Raw genomic sequence first — 24,774 nt, forward strand, 5'->3', positions numbered from 1 at the left:
ACTACTCAGACCAGAGACCTCTAAGAATAATCCAATTGCTGCAGGAAGTGAAAGAGGCAGCACTCGGTATTGAGTGAGTATTGAACCCGTCCTGCACGGCGCAGAGGGCTCCAGGCTGCAGGAAGCACTGGCTGCTGCGAGAGGCACTAAATCAATGACCTGGCTGCGGACAGTTATTAAGATACTCCTGGCACTCGGCAAAAACAAGCGTCTTAGCTGCTCTGCCCCAACAGATGTCTGCTTTTCATGTTTGTAATCCGGCCTGCCGAAACACTTGGGGGGTTCCTGGACGCGAAGTTAATCCACCTCCCCTCTGAAGAGTCTGGGGCAGCAGTGTTGAGACCTGGAAACGTATCTCGTGTTTTGTGATGGAGGTGGCAGCATTTCAGGGCTGGATGGAATTACGTGCTTGTTTGGGCCCTTCACAGAATACGCTGTTCTGCTCTCTAACCATCAGAAAAACAATACTTTGTTTTTTCTCTGTCAAGTTCTGTATATAGATACAAACAAATATGTTCAGACCACAGAGGCATCTCTAATATCCAGAAGTTCTTTTTTACAGTCCAAGAAAACAAATTTCGTAGTGTTTGTAGGAAGAGACAAGTTGAGCAGAGCTGACCCTTTTGTGATCTGAGGAAATTGTGCTCTTTCTTTTGCACTGGCCTTAGATTTCCACTGGATTTCCAAGGTCAAAGGATCTCTGCAGGGGCACTGGTGGTGTGTTCATCGTACTTTGCTGAAACTGGAGCGTGCCTGGCTCTCTTTTCTATTTCACACAAAATATTCTGTCTGCTCTTAATGTCTTAAGTTGTATTAGGCTGCATCATGACAACAGCAATTTTAGGGGTACCGATACCTGACACCGGCTGGTTCATCTGTAGACTGCTCATCACATCTCTAGCTCTACTCCACGGTGAAATCGGCAGACTCACCGAGCTGACCCTTGAATTGCGGTAGTGCTTGCATGACCGACAAGTGCCATAAGCCCTGTGAGCTGATCCTGGCTCTCGGTTGTTTCGCATGTTGAGGCCATGGGAACTTTCTCACTGTTTCAAGCTGTTTGCAGTGTAGTAATAATCTGGGGACAGTGAGGGTCGGGTCTGCAGGGCAGAGTAGCTCAGGGCTTGATTTTCAAAAAAAAAAAAAAAAAAAAAGAGAAAAAAGAAAAAGAAACAGAAAAAATGATGTTGACCTGTTGTCATAGTTGGTCCTGCTTATCCCCTATAAAATGGGGTCGAGCTGATGGGCGTCAGAACATCGAACCGCTGGGCACTGCAGTTCTGTGTCCCGCACGCGCTGTGTGACACCAGGAATCGCTTCTCGCTGCTGTTCCTTTGCCGAATGCTCGGCACAACGTCCGTGCGGAGACGTGTCCGCCCCACTGCGAGGGTTCAGCCAGCAGATCTCGTCCTGCCTGTGCAAGACCGATCATCTTGAGGTTTTCAGAGCTGTTATCTGCAAATGGCAAGAGCACGCAGCTTGTAAAATAATTAATTCCTACTCATCTCCATTGCCAGAAAAAAAACCAACAGATATTATCAAGAGAGGAACGCAGTTTTCAGCCTGAGATCCTTACCAAAAACATTGCCCCAGTTAAAAGTCATCAGTGGGATACAGTTGCTTTTGTTACTAAATTCTGTTTTTGTCAAGTAGCTTTGCTGGCTGCAGTGAGAGACCAGCACTTCTGAGGGAACAAAACAGGAAAAAATTTGCTGGTCGAGTGGAATTTATTTAAAAAAAAAAAAAAAAAGGAAAAGGAAAAGGCACTACCAGAGCCGTGGAGCCTTTAGGACATGCTATGAAAGCCTGCCTTTGATGTAATCTTTCTATCAAGACTATTATGAGAAGCAAAGAGGAAAATAAGAGATTGATGTCTGTCCCAGGCAGAACTCCTAGGAACATAGGAAGCTAAAAGAACTTAATATGCATTGAAATTCAAAGGACTTTCTCTTGCAGAGCTAATTTATGAGAAGGATTTCAGTACAAAGTAGCCCAACTGGCTGCAAGTCCCTGCGCTTCTCAGTTGTGGAGTCTGTAACAAGCAACGTGGGGTGGTAATTGGAAATATCTTGGAGAAATATCTCCAGCACCCAAAGCTGGAGGACTGGAAATATAAATCAGGTTTCGCCTTTTCCTTGATTTCATGCCATATCCCACTGGAGTATATTTTCTTTCCCATGAGCTGTAAGGAGATGGTGAGTCTCTGCTTTGTTTTTAATGGCACATTTGGCTGTAGAGAAAAAGAATAATAATAATAATAAAAAAAAGACTGGTATTCATTTACGCTTAGCGGCTGGCACCCACACCAGAGGGGCTCGGCGAGGAGCCTGCCCCGTCTCGGCTGGTGGCCAGGGGCTGAGCCCCCTGCCGCAGGCACTGCCCGGCACCAGGGCAGGCGGCCAGGAGTGTGCACGCGCTGCTAGGTCCAGGGGTTTTGTCACGGGTAGCGATGCCCAGGACAGCCTGGAAAAGGGGGATTTTGTTATTCTTGGCGGTGCTGTGGCAATGGAGGGTTTCATTCGGTCGAGTTTTGGTCCCGCGCGTCAGTGCCAACGCTGCTGTTGCGATGGGATTGTGCTCGGTTTATAACTCACATTGTAACAGCAAAGGGGAATATCGAAATATATATTTGTATATTAAACGAGCAGAAGGAATGAAGTAGGCAATACTTAGCAAGCATATCAAAATGAGACATAACCTCTTAATGTAGACCAGTTTTTTCACTCCTGCCATCTCTGATCTTGCAACCAGCAGCAAGCCAAGTGCAGCTGAAGAGCAGCACGCTGGGGCTGCCGGTGTCGCTTCTCCAGGAGGTTACCCACTAACGCCGCAGAGCTGCCCGAGAACAAACTCGGGAAATGGCAAACGGGGACCCATGTTTGAGAAGGAATTCAGTTCTCCGAGAGAGACCAGAAGTGCTTGGAGACCTTCCTGGGCAGCGGAGCTGGGCGCGTGCATTTGGTGTTTCTGTGGCTCGTGGAAGCGCCCTGCAGTTCGATGCCAGGCTCGGTTTTCAGGGAGCGCAGATCGTGCCCTTGTCCTGCTCAGGCTTTGGGTTTGGCAGGGCTGTTTTGGGTTTTTGTGTGTGGTTTTGGTATTTTGGCATGGGCCCCTTTTGTTATCCCTGAGGTTTCCGTAGGTAACTGCTCTCTTCCGTCTTTGGTTCTTGGGCACATGAAACAGATACCTTAACTAAGCATAAATTAGCATAAATTCTCCTGTTGAGTCAGTTCCTGTAGCAGAGACGACAACTTCACAGAAAACTCTGATCTGATGTCTGCTGTTTTAAGAGGGGAAATACTGAGCAATGTCTGCTGCTCTCCCTTCTGTACCCCGGCCAGCTCTGAGACGTGTTTCAGCGAGGGGCTGCGAGGCCGCAGGGCTCGTCCTGGGCAGCTGCTGTGCCCCAGAGTCCTGGTGCGGTGCAGCCCCAAGGCAGGAAAAGGTTTGCACAAGTTATTCAAAAAAAAAAAAAGAAAACCTCAGTGATGTCTGTGCTGCCCAGTCACAGATCACGTCCTTTATACGTCTTCCTTCTGCCAAAAAAAAAAAAAGGTGAAAAACACGAACCGCTGAGAAGCGGTAATACTAACACTGACTGCCTGACAGCTGAGGAAGAAAAGACCCCAAACCTCTGCCAACTCAAAACCCATTAACTTGTGATTATTGCTGTGCATTTAAAAATGAAATGTTAGTTTACACCCTGGGTGTTCTCTGTGCATAGTTTGAGCTTGAGTGGAGAGAAACTTTAAATGCAGAGTTTGTCATTTGCTTGCATTTAGAGGTATGCGGCTCTGCAGTTCTCAGATCTCTTTGCATAACTGCACTACTTTGATAATCATTATTTTAAATTACTTGGCTATAGCAACACACGATTTGTTCTGTATAGCACATATTACCAAAAACAACTTTTTTTTTTCCTTCTTTCCCCCTTTGCCTTCAGAAACAAATCCTGTCCTGTATTTCAGACAGGACTGCAACCATCCATGTGTATTTAGGTCACTGTTGTGCACGGTCACATCTTTCCCCTCGTCACCTGCTGCCAGCACGATAAAAACGCAGGTGGATGTGGCGCCCTTCTTGAAGACATCCCCCAGAACTACGGGGCAGCCTTCCCGGGCAAGAAATAATTACCTGTGGTGCTTGGCGCCAGCCCTGCAGCCATGGGCTGACTCTGGAAAGGCAGGGGGCTTCCTTGGCTTTCTTCCAGCTGGTTTAGTGGCCGCTTTGGATTCCTGGTGCCGTGGCAGGAGCTGGTTCATGCGTGGTTAAATCGCAGCAGTTCCTGCCTGCATGGGGTCCTGCAGCCAGTGCTAGGCTCAGGTCTGCACTCCGGGTGGTGTTGGTGAGAATAACCAACCTGCTGTGGTGCCCATGCAGAACACTTTCAATGGAAATGTGATCTTCCTGTAAAGCTAACCCCCCGTTGCACGAGGCAAACCCATTTCGCAACCCACTGCCGTTTTGCGGAGCCAGCTCTGTCTTCCCCTGGGAGCTGCAGGGGACGTGGTCGCTCGCCGGTGCCGGGTTCAGGAGGGCTGGGTTCCCTCTCAGCCCCCCGCAAACCTCTGTGCAAGTGAAGCAGGCGGCTTGGTGTCCCCACCGGCATCTTCGGTCTGCTTCGTAAAGGCCCTTCGCATCTCCCATTAAAAGGAGCCTTAGAAAATGCTCCGCGTTGTCCTGGTTGTAAATAGGAACCTTGTTTCCCTTTAGTGCAGTGTTGTTAATGTTATAAATAATGCTATTGAGAGCCTTATTGCCCGAGTTTTGTGAATGACCAGACAATGTTTGAATATTTCAGTTATACTTCTGTTTTTATTAACATTCACTTCTGCAGTGTTTAGCACTCTGATCAGTGAAGATAGCTTCTGTTGCACTTCGCGTTCAGACCAGGTGCTGAGTGCATTGATTCCTCAGACCACAATGTTTCTGCAAGTCCCCGGTCACCCTCAAAACAGCGAAACCCTGTGAGCAACCCGCTGAGACACAGGGGTGGGTACCTGGGGCAGTGGGAAGGCAGCAGAGCCCGTTTCCTCCCTGCCCGTGGGAAGCCCATGAAGAAGGATCGCATTGCAATTGCAAACTTACTGTTAAGTGTCTCCAGTTGCTCTTTCCATTTATCCGTAGCTGAAGAGCCTTTCCAGATTCTGTTTTACGGTGATAAAATACGTGCACACAGTGCTTTTCCATAGTGTCTGCTACAAACCAAAGGCTTGAGCTGCAAATCTGTTTGCAGTAAACTTCAATCACGAAATCAATTCTGTTTACACTCTGTTAAATATGCATATGTGCCTAGTATCAGAATTTAAGTCGGTAACACTGGCAACAAATTACGAGCATATTGGATTAATGGTTTTCTCTCCTCTTAATATATTGTGTGGTTTCTTTTACCCTTCAGGGGAAAAAACTGATTAGAGTAAATCACTGCTGATCTTTGAAATATTATATGGTATTTTCTTTGAATCAGTTGGCCAGGAAAATTAATGAACAGTGGAGTTGTTAACCTGCTTTTAAATTGAGATATAAATCCAGCTCAGGAGAGCTGGGTTGCTGGAGTAGTGCTGCGAGATTGGACTTGTTCTTGTGGCTGAGATACTGGGATTTTGGGCCTGTTTATGGTTATGGCTCAGACAATAGTTAATTCTTAAAATATGTCTTGAGAGAAATATGCCGAGCACAACCTTTGCTCCTCACCATTACCTGATCTTTAAAAAATCATCAGTTGCTGAAGGTTTTCTTTAGCCCTACACGATCCTTGTAGTGTTGGTAATAAACTCCTTGCTATCAGAAGTACCATTTTGAGCTTGAATGAGCAGCTTGTAAAACAATTATCCTGTTTTAATGTTGCTCTAACGATTTTGTTATTACCGTATTGAAACAAAAAGTGGTTATGTCAAGCTGAATCCTCCGCAAGGCTGTGGCTGCTTCATTTTCCTGTATGGTTAAAACCAGCACGCAAGAGGGAAGCACGTCGCCCACGGCCCGTGTGCTCCATACGATTTGGTGTGGTAATAGACGTACGCTTGTATTGCAGCCCAAACAGCTGTAACTGCACCAAAGATGTGGAAGAAACCAAAAGACCGGACCCAAGCCACTGATGAGGTGACAGAGGTGGAAACAGAGGTAAGAGGGAGCACAGTCTTCCTTTCTTCCAAATTTAATGATGATGTTGCTCTCTTGAAAGGGTGTTTTAGGCGCATTGCTCCCTCGATCTCTCGCAAGGAATCAAGGCAGAATTTGGGGCAGGGGAACTGTGATACTCCCCAGCATCCCTTAGATAACTGGTTTCATCTGTCCCCTGTTGAAGCCCTAAGTTTTCTTAATTCTTGCCGGATTCAACCACTTCCAACCTTCAAGAACACGTAGTTGTAACTGCTGTCCTCAGGTAAAATGGGTTTGAATCCTTTAGAAGGGCATTGTGTGGGGACCCCAAGGCCACGGTGGTGACGTTTGGAAGGTTCTTTTGCTGCACAGAGATGTCATTGTGATGTCATGGCCAAAGGATGGTGTTTTCCTGATGGCCATCTGATGGAGAAGCTGGGAAGGGAAAAAGCTGACATCTCCTTGAAAAACCACCTCGCCACTAGTTAGATGAACTGAGAACATCTCCTTTGCTGCCATTCTGGTAGGGATGTTTCAGGAGGAGCCTCCTTGTTTAATGTTCTGGGTAAAAATGGTGTTAGAATGTATCACAAGGGAGATGAGAGAATAAAAATTAAAAAATAAAATTAAAAAACAAACAAAAAGGTAAAAATTCAGGCTGCCCTATATCGGTGCATGTGTGAAAACTGATGTTGGCCAGGTCGTTACTCCAGGTTTTCTTTGTTACTCATCTGCTGTTTACTGCCTAACTTTCCCTTACCACAAACACCATGGAACCCATCTGCTACAAAAGCATGGTGCTCCAGAGTAAATCCTGAGTCTAGTGGACAGTACTTCATCCTTCTATAAGTGAGTGTTTGCAGTTTCTCCACTGAAACAGCAGATAGGCTAATTTACGTGTAATGAGGGGTGTACGAGTATGTGCTTTCCACTCTGTTTGGGGGAAAAGAGATGCTTAAAACACTTGCATGTGAAGTATCACAGTGCAACGGCTGGTCTGTGGTCAACAGAAGAGCTGATGGTGGGGTATTGCAAGGAAATTAAAAGCATCCCTGTGCTTGTTTTCAAGCCAGAGAGCAAAGGATGTTGCTGGGCTGTGCCAGCAGGTTCTCTCTGTGCGTTTCCTTTGTCATTTGCTGGAGGAGTCTCAGCTCCTGGGGCATGTGGTGTTCGTACCAATGCTAAATGTACGTGGAAGAACATCATACCATTTTACCTTGAAAACCTGCAAAAAGCATTTTAGGACGCAGTTCTTTTAGGTAAGGGGCCTGAAAGGATCAAGAGCCTCTCCTGGAGCATCCCAGATTAATTCCTTCTTTTGTTTAATGGTTAGATGTGCTGCGGTTCCTCCCAGGAGAAGGGCGTTCCTGGCGCCTTCCCTGTCTGAATTCAGAATAAGGCTGTGTCCTGGGAGAGCTCTAAAATTAACAGCAAGAGACACTATAGAAAATGTTGCTCTTTCTGAGGCAGCCGCGGAATTGTGGCTGCATGTTACATTACCTCCTTCACTGGGATCTGCTCCAATTAGCAGCAGGAAGTTTACGTTTAGAGAAAGGAACCCCCCCCCCCCCCCCAAGCACGTGCGGCATTCCCTTTAGAGCAGCTGGGGAGCTGTGGGAGAGGGGAGAAGAGAGGTGGTCTCCCTAGGCTCAGATGGCGAGCTGTTACTCGTGGCTGCCGTGCTGCAGCACTTACCAGCGCTGCCGCTCCATGCCCGTAGCTGCTGGGCACTTCGTGGGTAACGCTAAGTCTCTCCAGTTGCACTAGTAATTACCAGGGGGTTATCCTGGGAGCGAATCAGTAAATGGTCTGGTTATTCCGTGTGTTGTTACAGATCTACGTAGTGCTGTTTAAGAGGTGTATATGTTCCCGGTAGGCACAGACGTGCCGTATGAACAAACAAAGAGCCGTTTTGCATGCCCTGAATTTCGGTAGGGTTTTTAACATAACCTGTCTTTCCATTTGTGCTTCAGCCTAAAGTAGAAGAGGAACTTTCAGGTGACAAAGTACTTGAATCTGAACAGGATAAAATGAGCCATGGGTTTCAACTGGAGAAAGAGCCCTCTGAACTTAAAAAAGTGAAACCTGTGGAAGAAAATGGAGACCAGGAAGCAGAACCTGTCCGTAACGGTGCTGAGAGCGTTTCAGAGGGAGAAGGAACCGATGCAAACTCAGGCTGCACAGAGAGCTCCAGTGAGGGGCCAACGTACCAATATAAGCCAGGTAAATCCTGCTTCAGGCTCCTGCATCCTTGCTTGTTTTTCTGCCTTTCTCCTTGGAGGACTGCTCACGTGCAGTGTATCTTCCCCATGGAAAGAAGGATGTTTCCAGTGGTGATGTGCAGGGTGCAGTGTTTCACCACGTCCAGCTTCGCTGGGATTCACAAACCAACAGGTTCTGAGAGACCTTCTGGAGGAGCACGGGAGGAAAATTGTTTTCCTCATGCTGCTGGTCGTAATGAAGAGAAGAGGAGTGTAAGGGAACAGGGCGTGACAGGAAGGGAAAATCCTCAATCTCTTGAATTTATTGCACATGTGGATGTTGGTTGCAGCACATGGGAAAGGGTGGTGAACTGGTTCCCTTGTCATTAACGGCTGAGAACAATCCCTGAAGTTGTGCATAACCAGGCGCAGTTTTTAAATAAGAGATCTGCAAGTTCTGACTGCGTACTTAACATGTGTGTACACATCTAATTACCAGGCTAAACAGTTTTATAGACCTTCAGATTTCTGGAAGCGTAAGGAAGAGAAAAGAAACCGTGCCTAGTTTTCAGTCCAGGCTCTGCTCTTCAACTATGGGCGTGCAGTTTTTCTGAATAAAATAATTCAAGTGAGGACTCAAAGCACACTGTGCTTTTGTTGCTGGTTATCACTGGATATAGTCTACCTAAGGGATTTTCTTGTTATTCATTAAGATATTTAATTCAGAGGCCTGAACCTCTATAAATTCACCTCATTAAAGAGACCTTGAGACCCTCTTACTTTTCAGTTGCTACCAATTTTTAAGTGATTTCTTATTCAGGTGGAGCTTCCTCAAAATAAATTAAGTCATTTTCTTAGGAGCCTTAGAAATTAGGAGTATAAAACAAAATAAGGAAAGACCTTGAAATCGTGGCAGACAAGGTACTGGGAAGAGGCACCACCATTAAGTGATCACAGTGCGGTTATTTCTGCACTGCTTTGTTCTAACGAGGACCTGAGATGCTTTTCTTTTATTAATTTTGTACTGCTGTATTGTTAGGAGAAAACACAGAGGCCTCTTGATAGTTTACCACACACTTATGATAGCTTACCTATTCATTAGTTGAGCACATCTTGAAGTTAATCCATAATTCATCAGCCACGGCTCTGAAACACTCGATGCAGTCGGAATGATCTCGGTCGGGTCTGGAAGTCCTTCCACTTAGCCGAAGGGCTTGGATTGATCCTTCGGAAAGCAACGTGCATCAGACGTGTGCTGCAAAGCAGGGCTGACCACTTGATGCCATAGTCCTCAATTTCAGCTCTGCTCTCTCTAAAGATGGGGATTTTGCCTTTTGGTAGGAGGACTTGTTTGTCTGATCCCGGTCTCTCCACTCACTGAATATCTCGAAAGCCTGCTTGTGACATTTCCCAGCTGCTTTTCACGTTAGAACAGCTTGTGAAGAACTTTCCAGGAGAAGGAAGCTGTACATATAAACTGTTTCTTGTTGCTGTCGGTACTTTTCCATGATAGATGGAGGGTGGTGTGGCATGGTGGATGGGCAGCTGGCCGGGAATTCAGCTGCTGGGGCATGGCTAGCCAGCCAAATCATTTTCTGCACCCTTTAATCACAAAGCTCAGAAGAAGAAAAACTGTGCAAAGAGCTTAAATTTAATTACTTTTGTGTATTTTCATTCCCAGTTAATAAAATCCACCGCTTGAAATAAGTTCCCGTTTGCAGCCTCTGCAGTGTTGAGGATGCCGAGAACCCAGAGACCTAAAGCTGATGATCAGGGACCAAAATACAGAAATAAGAGAAAACCTTAACAGCAAACCTGAATGGCTGAGTAAATGCAAAACACCACCACTTGGCATCAGTGAAATACAAAGGCGGCATCTCCTACAGATGTTTTCCTTCAGATAAAAAACATGCCTCCCACTTAGGGGCCTGACTGGTCAACCTGGCCGATGAACAAGTCGATGTTTTCTTTTCTAACTTCAAACAAACTGCACAGCCAGCAAAGAAAATCCTGTCTCTAGGCTACCAGATGCTAATTTTCCTTGCACTGAAATGTAGGCTGTAGGTTTACATTTTGATTTGCATCAGGCAAGGTTCCTTCTGTCACCACGCTACAGTTCTCCTTCCCAGAAGGCCCTCAGAATAAATAGGTGAAAAGTTGTAACTCTTGAATTTTATTTTTATTTTTTTCAGTTTCCGCTGTTATCTTCACGATGGGTTTTTAAAGGCTCGATGTTTTCAAAGGATCTTTTTGTTCTGCGTGGCACTCTCCTCTCCTCGACCACATTAGTGCCATTGTTTTATTGCTCCTTTTTATACAGAAATAGCTGCTTAAATTTCCTCATTTTCACCCAGCAACTTGAATCATCCCCCTTTCTTCATGTCGCATGAGAGAGTGAAAGTTAGAGTTAAAACTGGAGTTAGTTATTAGATCCGTATGCCGCTGCTGCTGGAGCTGGCTGGGTGCTCCCCATCCTCTGTGTTCCTTTAACGTGATGTGTGTTCCTCTCCTCACTGCCTAGTGGGCCTCAAAATGAAAATAAAACTTAAATTTCCTAAGCAGCATTAGCAATCTCTTCCCTTTGGATTTAACGGAAACGCGTCTTTGAGAGCGGAGGTTTTTGTTACCTATGAATCTCAGGCAACTTCTCTCATTATAGAGCAGTGGAAGCCCCTGGACCCGGACGGGAAGAAGCAGTACGACAGGGAGTTCTTGCTGGATTTCCAGTTCATGCCTGCCTGTATCCAAAAGCCAGAAGGGCTGCCTCCCATAAGTGATGTGGTTCTCGACAAGGTGAGAGGAGAGCCAATAAAACAGGTACGTGAAGTCTCTTTGTTAATGAACAAAGATCTCTAATGCATGCTTCTTCGTTCCTTGACCTTTTTGACGTAGACTTTTATCGGGAAGGGGAAATACTTTGCTCACATTGCGTCACAAAATTCTTCGAATAGAGGTCTTGTTGACTAATGAAGGAGTACAGATGGTTTAAAAACCGAAGCACAGATATTCTTAATGGTTTCTATCCTGGATTAACTTTTACGGGGTAGATAAAATTGAAAATGCTGTATTATAGCCATCAGGACCAAAGGATGTTAGCAAAGCAAGACTGAAGGGAGAGGTAGCATATTTTATTAGATCAGTTCTACAGTTAGAAAGCATAGGCATGCTTTCAGGCAAACTCTTTTTTTTGGTCTGAAACAGTAGTGTCAGTATTTGCGAGCTGATCTAATAAAAGATCATTAAAACCTCAGCTCTCAAAAACTTTTGTGATTCTTATCCAGCTTTATTACAGATGCGATTTTCTCCGCTGTATATCTGTGCTTATTGAAATACTTGTTATTTCGGAGGTGCTGCCACCAAGACCCTGTTCTCATCTCAGAATGGTGCAGTTCGTTGATCTGAATGTAACCACCACAGGCTTGCTTTTAAGATTCAAGCACAGATCAGGATATAGGTTATTCTCACGTGCAGAAAGATTTCTACTCTGAATTTCATGCCCAGGCAAATTGTAAAACACAGCTTTGGTCCCAAAATGGTTTCATCTACCTACTAGTTTTCCGTGATTGCTTCTCACTGCTCTGTCTGCTTTTGAGCTGCTTTTGCTCGGTCAGCCATCTGTCTTGCTAACACAGAAGACATTTGTTTGAGGGAAGGTGGCAGTTTTGTGATCCTGAACCAAGACTATTACATTCGTATTGCAGAAGACAGGCTTGTGTTGGCATATTTTTATCTTCCATAAGTCATGTTCAGCCTTGAAATGTTTCTGAACTCCACATATTTCCACAATAGTCACCTGTGTAGGACATATTTTAAATTAAATGTGTATGTTAGTGTAAACGGGGATGCATAAAACTTGCATGGTTTGTTAAAAGCATTGGTTTAGATATTGAATATGAATATTACAGTTCAGCAGAGATTGTCAGTAGGCTTGTGATGGCTGCAACGCCCTGTTTGTTCTGCTCCACGACACAGGTCAATCAGCCAAAATTGCCATTGAGAACTCTGGACCCTCGGATATTGCCTCGAGGACCAGACTTCACACCAGCCTTTGCCGACTTTGGGAGGCAAACCTCCGGTGGAAGAAACGTATCTGGAAGTGTGAGTTTTCCCCAGCTTGCTAATTTAAGAACTGGCCTTACTGTTGAAGCACTGATGAAGTCCATCCTCACGTTTTTGGGCATTTTCCAATGTTCCGCTGGTTCTGGTTTTGTTGGTCTGAATGCAAAGGGGATATTTCTTGGCTGTCAAAATGTAGGCAAATTAGAAAAACATTGCAGACGTTTTTCATTGGTATGTATTGGTCTTAAATGTGTTTGATCTCCTCCTTCCCCTTTTCCTGCTTGAGAGGTGTGGAAACATTTCCATACTGTGGACCTGGCAATGGCACGTGTGCGAACACACGTAATTCATACAATGACATGAGCTTTGTGTCAGCATGTATCTTCACATTAGTCTGCCTCATAGAAAAAGCCAATAGAGCAAATAGATTTTACTAACAAACCAAATAATAATTTAAAAAGTGGATATTCTTGCTTTCTCTATGCTTCTACTTGTTGCTTTGCTTTGATCACTTTGTTCCTCGTTTTCCTGTCTTTTCGTCTGCTTTCCTTTTACATTCTAGTCTTTGCCCTTTGTCTGGCTTTGCCCAAACTCTGTGAATTCTTCCTTTCTGCCTGTGCCATCACTTGTCCTGGGTGTGCGGGTGCCCCCAGCATGGTGCCTGCCTTGAGGCCAGGTCAGCCACAACTGGGGAATAGCGGCTGCCTCAGTTAGGTGCAATCACTTCTTGTTCGTCTCTCTAGATACATTCAATTTATCTACCTGGATACATCTAATAAAGTATCTATTATTTATCTTTCAAATTTGCTGGTTTCAAAGAAGTTCGCTAAATAACCTTGACTTCTAAGTGTGCAGATTTCCAGGAGGCTCGGAGCCAAATGCGGCGATTTTGATGCAGACTTTGAGTTGATGTAATATTTCTGGTTTGAGAGTGGTCTTGTGGCCAGTGCCTCGGTTCTGGGGTGCGCGTCTGTGTCTTCGAGTAGCTTCAGTGTCACGGTTTGTCTCAGAGCACGACCCGGTCCTGAAACCTTGATGCTGTTTGAGGCCGACATCGCTTCCTATATTTAGCGACTCCGCAGTGGGCTGCAGGTTGTACTCCGGCGCCTTCTGTCCTTTCATGCGCTGAATGTCCCGAGCCTCTTGGCACCTTGGTAACATCCCTATTGCTCTTTCTCTTTCCACAGGCCTGCAAAGTGCAGAGCAACCCTGGATTGCCTTCCCTGGCTCGGTGCGGTTCCCCAGCATGCCCTCTCTTGGTCTCGCCTCACCCACCATTGAGGAACCTGCCGATAGGGGTAAGCCAAATCCCCCCCTCTTCCCCCATCTTTGCACCTTTTTGTAGAGTTGTCTTTTTCCATAACACCCACTGTTGATAAAGAACGACTGGCAGAAAACTTTACAAAAAGGTGCAACATTGTTTAAAAAAAAGAAAAAAGAAAAAAAAAAAAAGAAACAAGACTTGCATTGTACCCCTCTAGGCAGTCTTCAGTGGTGGGTGGGACATCACCAGCTGAGGGCATGCTGGGACGTTGGCCTGAGCGGGATCTGCGAGGGGTCTGCACTTTGCAGACCTATGGAAAGGGGGAGAAAAGGTAAGTCCTGCTTACCCCGTTCATTTGGAGCATTCAGCACATAACATACATCTTACATTTGCGCCTTTAAAGAGTAGAGCCTTTCTTTGCATCTTCCTCCAGGAGGGGTGGAAGGTAACCTTATTTAACAAGCCTGCTGTCCTGTGACGTCAGTTGTTATAGGATGAGAGGGTTTTCAGCCCCGAACGAAATCAGATGTTATCTTCTTGTAAAGCATGGCAAAGTCTGCGTGTATGCTCTCTGTCCACTCGCTCATTCCACCTCTACACAGGCCATGCTCATAAACCATTAAACCCACTGCCTATTCCTTGCCTTTGAAATAACGTCAAGCAGCTTAGTGCTAACAAGCTTTCGGCACGTGAAAATCCTTTATTTTGCTTCCTTGGCTTTGTCTTTCCTTCCTTCTTTTTCATTAAATGTGTTGTATGACTGTTTTTAGAACTAACACATGTTAACTCAAACAACATAAGGAGTATCATTACATAGGAAGAAAATACAGCTAATAAACACGTTCTGATATAGAGAAGAAGTTAGAGAGTTGGGTGACAAGATGCAAACAGAGAAATAAGGTTGGAGAGGAGCAGTCCATCCCTGCACGCCAAGGCAGGATGTGTCTGCTTTTATCCTTCCTGACAGGTGTCTGGGACGGCTCATAAAAGTCCCTGGTGGTGGAAACTCAAGTCGTCTGGGTTCTTGTGCTTCCCTGGAAGGCAGTTGTTCCTGGCGTCTAACCTCAATTTCGCTTTCTGCTCTTGAAGGCTGTTCTAGAGGGAGCAGCAGTTCTCTAGTTTTTTGGATGTTTTTAAAACATTACCATGGCTGTATCCTAAGAGCGGAAGCGGACCGTGAGGGAGAGCACCAGGTTGTACTTTGCTGCTGTGAGTTTGTGGCTCCTCAGCAGGAGACCTGTCCGTGTCTTTCTGCTTTCCTTTTTTCCCCTGTTCATCTGGAAGACAGGTAATTCAGATTAATGTAGTAACATCTGGTAAGCACTTCTCCGTGCCTTTGGTGGAAAATATTATTTCAGTGCAAGCTGTAGTGCCACAATCACAGGTGTTACAGAACTCTTATTATTTTTTGGACTGGGTTATGAAAAGGAGGCCAGGCATGAGCTCAAATGCCTCTTTAACTTGTTGCTTTGTAAATTTGGAAGAAAAAAAGCCAGATTTTTCTGTTAAAAGTTTGTGATTTGTATATTATTTTATTACACATTCAGAGGAGGCTTCTGTTCACTGCTTTTAAAACCTAATCAAACATTCAGCTAGTTTGAACCAAGTTTATTCACACATATTAAAAAAAAAAAAAGACAATCTTAAAGAAAGCCTTGGTTTTATTAATGCATTTAAAGGTCTGGTCTCTAAGGCAGTCAGATTTGAGCAAGCCATGAGGACAATCTCCATCTTCCCCTGTAACATGTTGATGTTCAGGAGAGGCGTTAATGGTCTCTGCATCCTTCAATTTTGCACGGGAAATAAAACCGTTGCCTTCAGGGAGGTGTTATTTGCTCAGAAGGCAAATGCGTTGGCTTTGCGTGGACCCATGCCCCGCGGAAGTGTCGTGCCTCTGCTGCTCTCTCCTTGTGAGTTAGAGCCTGGCCATGGTTTGAAGGTCCTTCAGACCAGCGTTACCTCTTTGCAAGAGAAATGGGACAGCTGCAGGTTGCCTCTCTTCGGCCTTGCCCCCGTGTCCCTAGCGGAAATTAGCCCAAACCTTCTGATTTTCAGGGCACGTGGCCAGCCTGGGCTTTTTGCAGACAAGGGGTTGTATAATGAGGTCTAGTGCGTATGGCTGAAACTGGCCACTTCTCTGTTCCTTTATTGTCTGATACTTCAGCGGGAAGGACGTTTCCTCTTTCCATGGCTGTACGTTTGCAGCGTGGTGTGAACCTGGGCAGCACACGTGGCTGCAAGTTGCATAAAGTTGCATTAACACGGGGGCGATGCTCAGATGCAGGACTTCACTGCTTCGCAGCGGTGTCTGTCAAGGGCGGGCGTTCTCGGTGGAAACAAAGAGGTTGTAGGGAGCGACTGATGACTGTATGGGGAAGGTGTCCCTCTGGAAGAGTTGTGAAGGCTCCTGTGACTCGCAGGCTCGTTGCACTGTTGATTTCTTGGGAGCGATTGACTTGGCTGTTCGTTACCGTTGCAGTGTGTGCCCACAGAGGTTTGAGGCTCGTGTCTGTGCGCACCAGCGGGACCTGAGCGCAGATTGTGGCAGGTGCCGGGGCGGCGTGCTGACACGCTGCACCACGTGGCCCTCTTCCGTGCTTCGCCTCGGCGTACCAAGCGTGTCCTAGCACGAGATGGTTATCTTCTGACAGCATTTTGTTTTGTTGCTGTTACCACATAATGAAGCCCAAGAGAACTCCAGCAGCGATGGTGATTATGTTCGTTAGCATTCAGCAGCAGCGCACATTTACCTCATCAAAGCCGACCGCTTCAAATTGCATATATAAGCCTAAGGAGGGTGGGGTTTTGTTTACAGCTGTGCAAAGTCAGTTTAGGGATGATGCATGACATGTGAGGCACCAGCTGAGTGCACTTTGCTCATGTATTCAGTGAAGCTGTTTGAGTAACTGAGATGGTTTTGTCTCTCTGATGCTGGCTCATTCACTCTGTTGAACAAAAAAATGCTTTAACTGGCCCAATCTTTCACGTAGAGGTTGCCTTCTGTCCACTGAAGAGATTAAGTACTTCTGTTGAAAATAGCAGGCTTTGATAATGGAGTTTTGTTGTGCTAATTTTTGCATTGAGGTAAGACATTTCTAATAAATTAGTTGAGAAATACGAGCACGTAAGTGAAAAATAACCTCAGTACAACATTTGATATGTTCAGTCCTTAATCAGAAGATCCCAGCTGACGAGGTGGGAGTTTGTGGGTGCCTTGTGCCGTATTGCTAGTGCAACTGATGAAAAATTCCCTGGTTTCAGGAGTTTTCCAGGTCTGACTTAATTAGGAGGAGCAATACAGCATTGCAGAGAATTGCTTGATGCTGTTCCAGGCAAAGTACCATGTTTCCATTTCTTCTTCTGTGAAGCTACAGAGAGTTTGACCCATACCTGTCAGGATTTGTGTTTCCTTAGTGCAGGAGCAGCACTTGATGCTCTGTTCGTGTGTTTTGTGTAATTCCCATCTTAAACGTCTCTGTTGTTTGAAGCAAGCTCCAGTAAAACTTAGCGTTTTTGCCAGAGCTGCTAATCAATCACTACCTGCTTGCTTGGGATGGCATTTTTGAAATAAACCTGCGAGGATTTAATCCTTAAATACATCTTTGCAATAATATCTGAGCTGCACAGTTCTGGCTTTCAAGAGGCTGTTTTGGTCACTTGGGTTCAGTTCCACAGCGCTTGAGTAGCATTTGGGCATCGCCAAAGTGTGGAAGCAGAGCCCAGAAGGCAGTGGTCATCCCACGTCTGTGTCGGGAAAGGCTGCCTGGGAGAAACGTGTTTGGTGTCTCCACGTTCCCTCTGACCAACCTGGACCAGCGGGTTGCTTTGGAGGGAGTCCTAAAAGTCCTAGGATGAGTTGGTGATTGTTGATGTTGCCATCAGCGTATGTTGGCTTGCGCCCCTGGAACATTTATCGAGATGTGAGTTTAAAAGGGGATATAACAAGGAATGTTTTTGTCCTAGTTGTTGAATGTTGGACCGAGGAGATCTCAGCCAGGCCAGAGGAGAGAGCCCAGGAAGATTATCACTGTGTGTGTAAAAGAGGATGTCCACCTGAAGAAGGCAGAGAACGCCTGGAAGCCGAGCCTGAAAAGAGAAAACCAAACCGAGGACCCAGAAAATGTCAAAACCCAGGTGAGAGCGTGAGCAAGCACTTCTGAGAGTACAGCAGTGTGTAACAGAAGAAAGGTGAATCGTTTGCCTTTGCTGTTGTGTAAGACAGTGAAAAAGGGCAATGAATTCCAGTTTGAATCGCAGCTTTCCCCTACCTGGATCTTTTTTTTCGTCTGTTTATTCTTGACCCAGAGTTTAAATGGCAGTCCTGTATATTAAGACAGTCTAAATAGGGAACACCAGACAACCTACTACCTCTCCTCCAGAGTTGTTTTTTCTATTGCTGTTTTAGTAGAATATTTCAGTCTCCATTCTAAAGCAAACAACCTCAGACTTCCAGCACAGAACTTGCTTTTCATCCCCTTTTAGACTACATTTCTGTGCTGAACCTCAGCAGTACTGAGGTTCCTCTGTAAGATTCCCTCAGCTCGTCCTGCCCAACGCAACCATGCTCTTTCTGAAGCTCTCTGTTTTTCTCCCCCTCCTTTCCTCTGTGGGGCAGCCTCTCTGGGTGGAGGTATTTGCCTGGTGGTGAAAATTGTAATTTGTAGGATAAGTTGAGGTAGTCTTGAGCAACACTAGAATTCTGTTCCCAGGGCTAACAGCAGCCTTGTTGACCTAATTATCATCAGGACAGTTTTAAAAAGAATGCCTTAAATATAGAAAAAGTTGATTGCCCCTGGTTGAGAGAGATGATGACCACTCCCATATTAATTTATATTTCATAGCTAAATTGATACGAAGAAGAATATTTCAGTTGGGTGACAGCAGGGCTTTGTGCCTCTGTTGTGCTTGGAAAAAAGTGCTTGGGCATTTCCAAAAATCCGGCACTGCAGCTGTGAACTGTGATCCGTAGTAGCCGGTGGCTGAATTATGGTTGGAGCTGAACTGTACACAGATGTGTGGTTGTGTACCTCAGTATCCTCGTCCTACAGGACATCATCTCTGTTCACCTGTAAAATGCCTAGCTCATTGCTCAAAGCCACCATATGCCTCTTTGATTTGTGCTGAAACTTAAAAGTTTTCCTGTTGTTCAGGAGCTGTTCCGCAAGGTACGAAGCATCTTGAACAAGCTGACGCCCCAGATGTTCAATCAGCTTATGAAGCAAGTTACAGACCTGACAGTAGATACAGAAGAGAGGCTGAAAGGAGTCATCGACCTGGTCTTTGAGAAGGCTATCGATGAACCGAGCTTCTCCGTGGCATATGCAAACATGTGCAGATGTCTTGTAACGGTAAGAGCTGCCAAAGTTAGATAGGAAGTTCCTCAGGGAAAACGTTCTGCACCTTATCCCCAAGGACTGATTAGCAGTAATACAAACACAGCAAGAGCAGACTTAAAAGGTAGTTTCTGAACATAAATAAAAACAATTTACATCACAGATTTCTTCCCCTACATTCATTGGCCATGGCAGGCTTTGCTTGGGGTGATGCTTTGTTTGGAGTCAAGGGCACCGAGCGCTTTGCTGTGCCTGGTCGCAAGATGCTATGAGTCACGTTTGGAAGTCCAATTTCTCCCTCTCATTTCAAAGGGAAGCCTAAGGTGCAGAGCCAAGCTTTGGACATTTAACTTTCAGATGCTTGGTTGGGACAAAACGTCCCCTTCCTCTCCCAGCTGATAGTTTGCCATGCCATGCAATGAAGGAGCATAGCTTCAGGGTCTTCAGTGTGTAATAACAGCGTTTTTAAGCAGTGAGCCTTTTTAAAGGATTCCGTGAACGGAAATGTAATCTGTCTCCAGGCAGAGGTGGTGTCAGCCAGATTTTGAGTGTGACTTTACATATGGAATCTAAAACTCCGCTGGAAATCATGACATGCTGCTTAACTGTCATGGCCTTGCAAACTTGCATTGCTGAATATGAAGTACATAATAAAATGTAATGGATAGCTTATAACAAATCTCGCTTGTATGTAGAGTATAGCTGTATTTCTGCTGATGTTTTTCTTTCTTTTCCTACAGCTGAAAGTGCCCATGGCAGACAAACCTGGGAGCACAGTAAATTTCCGCAAGTTGCTGTTAAACCGCTGCCAGAAGGAATTTGAAAAGGACAAAGCTGACGACGATGTCTTTGAAAAGAAACAGAAAGAACTTGAAGCTGCTACCACTGTAAGTGGTATATTTCCCCATAAATTCTCAGAGAGCCCTCTGAAAAGGATCCCTTTTGAAGATGGCAGTCGACTGAGGGGGGAATATTGAAGCTGAGTTTCATTCTGTCACTTTGGCTGAATGTAATTAAAAATATTTGCCTTGATTAGTGTATTTATAACCTCTTTTTGGTTCTTATGAGAAAAAGCAAACAGGGACACCAGTGACTAGGTCTGTAAAACTGGCTCTTTTGAAGAGTTCTGTGCTCTTTGAACATACTTTTTAGAGCTGTTTTTCTGTTTTACAGCCAGAGGAGAAGACACGGCTCCATGATGAGCTGGAAGAGGCCAAGGACAAAGCCCGACGGAGATCCATTGGGAATATAAAATTCATTGGCGAGCTTTTCAAACTAAAAATGCTGACGGAGGCGATCATGCATGACTGCGTGGTAAAGCTGCTGAAAAACCATGATGAGGAGTCCCTCGAGTGCCTTTGCCGCCTGCTAACTACCATTGGCAAGGACCTGGACTTTGAGAAAGCAAAGGTAGGGCAGGATCAGAAATGAGTAATGAGGCTGGACAGGGGACGGAAAACTGGGTGTGGAGTGTTTTTATTGGAGATTTTTTTTTCCTCGTGAATTTTTGTGCATCATGAGGAGGTCATCCACTCTTCTGTGGATGTTTCGTCACTACCTGGCCTTGCTCCCTCCTCTCAGTCCCTCTCTAATATTCTGTACCATCTTCAATGGTGTTATCCAATCATTACTTGTTTCCAAGTATTTCATCCAAGCACACAGTCTAAACGTGCTTGACATATACCCTGTGCTTCGTTTTCCAAATAGATTTTACTTCTTATCTGTAGTTTCTAAAACATTAAAGTGGTTTCTTTGCTGCTGAGGGTTTGTATTACCCAAGAATTCTACTACTGAATGTATTATTCCACGTTAAACCTAAAAAAAAAAACCACCACCTTGTTAGCTGCCTTAAACCCGCACCTGAAACTTGGCGGCTGCATTTATTTTGTGTCATCATCTCCAGCTATGCTGGAGTGAAGCAGCTGTTTTGCAACTGCACTGCTCCAGCATCCTCCTCCCGACTTCCCAACAAACGTGTGTGTAACACAGAGCATTACGCGCTCCCTGAGCTTCTGTTGGCACAGGCGATCTGCTTCTCCTTCGCAAAAGTCAGGCATGGGATGAAAAAGCATTTGAGGATTTCGCCAGAAATCAGTTGGACTCAGCTCTGGAAACAAACCGAGCTAATTGTCTTCAGCTGCTCAGGGCAGGGAGTTCCCTCACAGTGCACTGGGTTGCAGGGATCGCGGTGGATCAGTCCCGATCTGCATAGGGCATCCTCAGACAAACAGTGTCCCAAGCCATTTTGTGGAGCGTTGACCAAAACAGCGCAGTTTACCACTAATCCCCCAGGCTAAATACCCGCATCGTTACGTAGCAGCGTGCGCGTTGTTGATGCAAGTTTGAAAGTGCCAGAAGAGGAATATAAATCTCTCCACGTGCTTTGGGAAGAAAACAAGGTTTGACTTCTAAGCAGTAGCTGAGGTCATGTTGGATAAGTCCTGGACACTGTTTTCAGTCTTTAGTAGCACAGAAACAGAGGAAAAGCGAACTTTTTGCTGCGCTGGCCACTTCCACAACCCTGAGCTGCAGCTCAGTGCAGCCAGGAGCGGCGTGCAGCAAGGAGACGCTTTCAGATGTCGTGTTTCTGGGTGTGAGAAGGTGCCTGGGTCCTGTCCTTGTGGGTTGTTATTTCTATCAAGGTTGAGAGAAAATCCCTTATTTATTTTCTGTTAATGAGGGAGACACTTAATTATGCATTTGTATTGAAGCTAAAATGTTCTTGTTAAAATTTTTGGAAAATGTCCAGAAATTTAAATATTTTTCCCGTCATTCCTAACTTTGGAAACTTTTGTTTGCTTAGCTGAAACTTTCCAGGGCAAAGCCAGAACCAAATTTTTAATGTTTGTTTAAGTGTAAAGAAAAGGATATAGCAGGTTCTTTATGAAGGGAGTGGGAAGCATTTTATAAAACTGCTCTGAAACTTTTTAAAACAGATGAAGCTGTTTAAAAAAGCCAAAGAGGCTTTTTAGAGCCTGGCAAGTCAAATTTAGACCTAGTGAAGGCTTCTGTAATGATACTACCTTGCGTCTTAGGGAAGATTTGTTTTCATTACATCATCACTTTTTGGAAGAAAAGGCATAAATAAGATGGTACATAGTGCTCGTGGGGTTTTGTACTACAGCTGAGCCTGTTAAACAGCTGCTTGCTCACAGAGGCAGTGCGTCTGCCCCCCCTTCTTTTGCCTGACCCCAGCTGAGATGGCTCAGGAGGTAAAGCAATGATCAGTGCCTGCAGGGTTAATTTTGTGACTATTCAGTTCCCTTAGCCAGTTTTTCTTGGGCTGAGATGAGCACATGTTGCTGGTACGAAAAGGGGGAGCTGATAGGTAGAGCAGGACTCCTTACTGGTGGCAGCTAGCCAGCAGGTCGGCTTCACTGTGCCACAGAAAAAAAGAACATCCATTTCTTTAATGTATGGCAAATTTATTCTGTACATGCAGAGGGTGTAGATAATCTGAGTAATTAAAAATGCAGTGGAAGTGTGTGCTGAATGAAGGAGGTGTCTGCAGACTCATGTCTGCACAACCCACGCTCAAATCCAACCTGTGGGTACATACGAGACCCAAAGCACCTTCTGCAATGAGCAGATCTGGGTCCCCAGCTGGGCTTCTGGCACGGAGGTGCTGTAGTACTGAGCCCACAGACTCCCCACCTCAGGGAGTATGTTCACTGTCTTCCAAGATACACTGACGATGACATTTCTCTTGTGTAGCCTCGCATGGACCAGTATTTTAATCAGATGGAGAAGATTGTGAAAGAGAGGAAAACATCTTCAAGGATTCGGTTCATGCTTCAGGACGTAATAGACCTAAGGCTGGTAGGTACCAACTCCAGTAATAACAGAGCATGTTCCCTTGCACGTCTAGGCTGGAAGAACACTGACCCAAGATCAGGGATCGTGGAAGTTACAGCAACAGTGGAATGTTAGGGGAAGATTTGTGCCCTTTATCATCCCAGAAGCCTGGCTGTTCAATGAGTGTCTCTTTTTCCATTTTTTAATTTTTTTTTTTGTATTAAGTTGTTAGACAGGTGAAATACTTTAAGCATTGGGTGTTTCAGTTCAGTTTATTGTTAGACACACACCCGGACCAGCTTCTGATAACACTGGTCCGGCCCCACTACAGCAGACGTGCCTGAGCCCTTTTCCCACGACAGGCTTTGGATGTTCTTCCCCCATGGCAGCCCCTCTGCTCCCATCTGCCAGTCATACTGCCTAGCTGTCATCATTCCTGTGCACTCTGGGGCGTAGCTGTTCCCTGCCAGCACTAACTTGTGCTGGTGGGACCAAAGCACTGTGGACCAAAGCATACCCCACAAACTGGGGGGTCAGTGTGGTTGTAAAACAAATGAGAGCTCTTCGTCATGGCAACACGCATTGTGTAGAGCAATAACCCCGTATTAGCCTGTATTGTTGCTACAGGTAGGCATCTGCTAGGTGTTTCCTGGCCGTACCGTGTTAAACAAAAGCAAATGGAGTCTCTGCTCTGTCAGAGTGCGATGATGTGGACCCACCATCAAACGCCAGAACTGAAGAGTAGGAAGTACCCTGGCGCAGATGTCAAAACACACAGAGCAGGCATGGGCCTGCCCGTCTTGTAATCCCACCAGGATTTTGAACACAGCCAAGCTGTTAGACCTGGGGTCTCGGTGAAGGGCATCTGTACGCCGGCTGAAGATGTGACTGCAGCTTGCACAAACATTCTCAAATAGCTGTAATTTCACCCTTACAGGTGCTGGTAGCAGCGCGGCTTTAGCAGTGCTGGCCTCAAGACAGCACTTGACTGAAGCCCTGAGTGGGTTTTGCTCTTACCTCAAATGGCTGTTTTGGGGTTTTGTACAGACTGAAGTCACTGTTTCAACTACAGGGTACGCAAAGATAATTATCTCAAAAATTGTATTGAAGTTGTAGCAAGATCAAGAGGTAGTCTGGTTAATTTGGGGGATAGATGGATCTGTGCAGTGTATGGTTGAATAGACACATCAAGCAGTAGAAATGTTTTGCAGAGACTCATCACCTCTCTGCAGGATTCTTGTCTTAGCCATCACGATCCCTGGAGTGACAAAGCACCATCTCCAGATAAAATGCAGTCACTTCTTTATTTTCAGAGTTTCATGTTTTTCCTCAAGCTTGGAGGAAGTGTTCCAATGAGCACTGTCAATAATAAACAGAGAGTGAGAGTAACAGCAGTCTCCCTCTAGCCCATCTCTTCCTTGACCTAGGAAGACTGGAAAGCTGGAAATGTGCTAGGGGTTAATAAGGATTGAATTCAGTCATGTCTCTCCAGAGTCAGGTCCTCACTGCAGCCTTCAATCTCCACCAATATACACACCATAGCCTACATACGGAGTATATACCTCTGACCTGTGGTGCTGCAGTAACCATGTCAGCAACATCGCCCAGCTCCACAAAGCTTCCTCCAGTCCCTCTGAGAGCGCGCCACTAACACGTCACAAGGGTGGCAGGGTTAGGCCTTGCTCACTGTACTCGGAATACCCCATTTCCAATGCTCGGCTCCCAGAAGTATCGCTGAGCACGTTTGTTTCTCTCCTAGTGTAACTGGGTTTCGCGGAGAGCAGACCAAGGCCCGAAGACCATCGAGCAGATTCATAAAGAAGCCAAGATTGAAGAGCAAGAAGAACAGAGGAAAGTCCAACAACTCATGACCAAAGAGAAGAGGAGACCGGGTAAAGTAAAAGCCAAGTTGGCTGCTCGTTTCACTCATTTCAAATCCAGTGCCCATAGTCAGAACCCCACATAAAAGAAAGTATGTTTCTTCCTAAGTGTAATGAGCAAAGGAATTTGGGGCCTTATT

The 24,774-nt window shown here is 45.5% G+C and overlaps 1 protein-coding gene across 21 annotated transcripts in view; it reads left to right on the forward strand.

Moving 5' to 3' along the window:
* EIF4G3 (eukaryotic translation initiation factor 4 gamma 3) overlaps positions 1–24,774 on the forward strand; it is a 153,779-nt gene that overhangs the window by 108,596 nt on the left and 20,409 nt on the right. For 15 of the 21 annotated variants that reach the window (XM_080564324.1, XM_080564338.1, XM_080564344.1 and 12 more), the window contains 11 exons: positions 6,035–6,123; positions 8,076–8,325; positions 10,963–11,120; positions 12,276–12,401; positions 13,550–13,660; positions 17,590–17,760; positions 18,777–18,974; positions 19,700–19,846; positions 20,133–20,369; positions 22,674–22,778; positions 24,514–24,646. In XM_080564324.1, the coding sequence (XP_080420450.1) occupies positions 6,035–6,123; positions 8,076–8,325; positions 10,963–11,120; positions 12,276–12,401; positions 13,550–13,660; positions 17,590–17,760; positions 18,777–18,974; positions 19,700–19,846; positions 20,133–20,369; positions 22,674–22,778; positions 24,514–24,646 (1,725 nt within the window). The remainder of the gene's footprint in view (positions 1–6,034; positions 6,124–8,075; positions 8,326–10,962; positions 11,121–12,275; positions 12,402–13,549; positions 13,661–17,589; positions 17,761–18,776; positions 18,975–19,699; positions 19,847–20,132; positions 20,370–22,673; positions 22,779–24,513; positions 24,647–24,774) is intronic. The other 6 variants (XM_080564341.1, XM_080564333.1, XM_080564337.1 and 3 more) reach the window with 1 other exon arrangement.

This window comes from Anser brachyrhynchus (assembly GCF_964034855.1).
Source record: "Anser brachyrhynchus genome assembly, chromosome: 21".
NCBI classification, from domain to species: Eukaryota; Metazoa; Chordata; class Aves; order Anseriformes; family Anatidae; genus Anser; species Anser brachyrhynchus.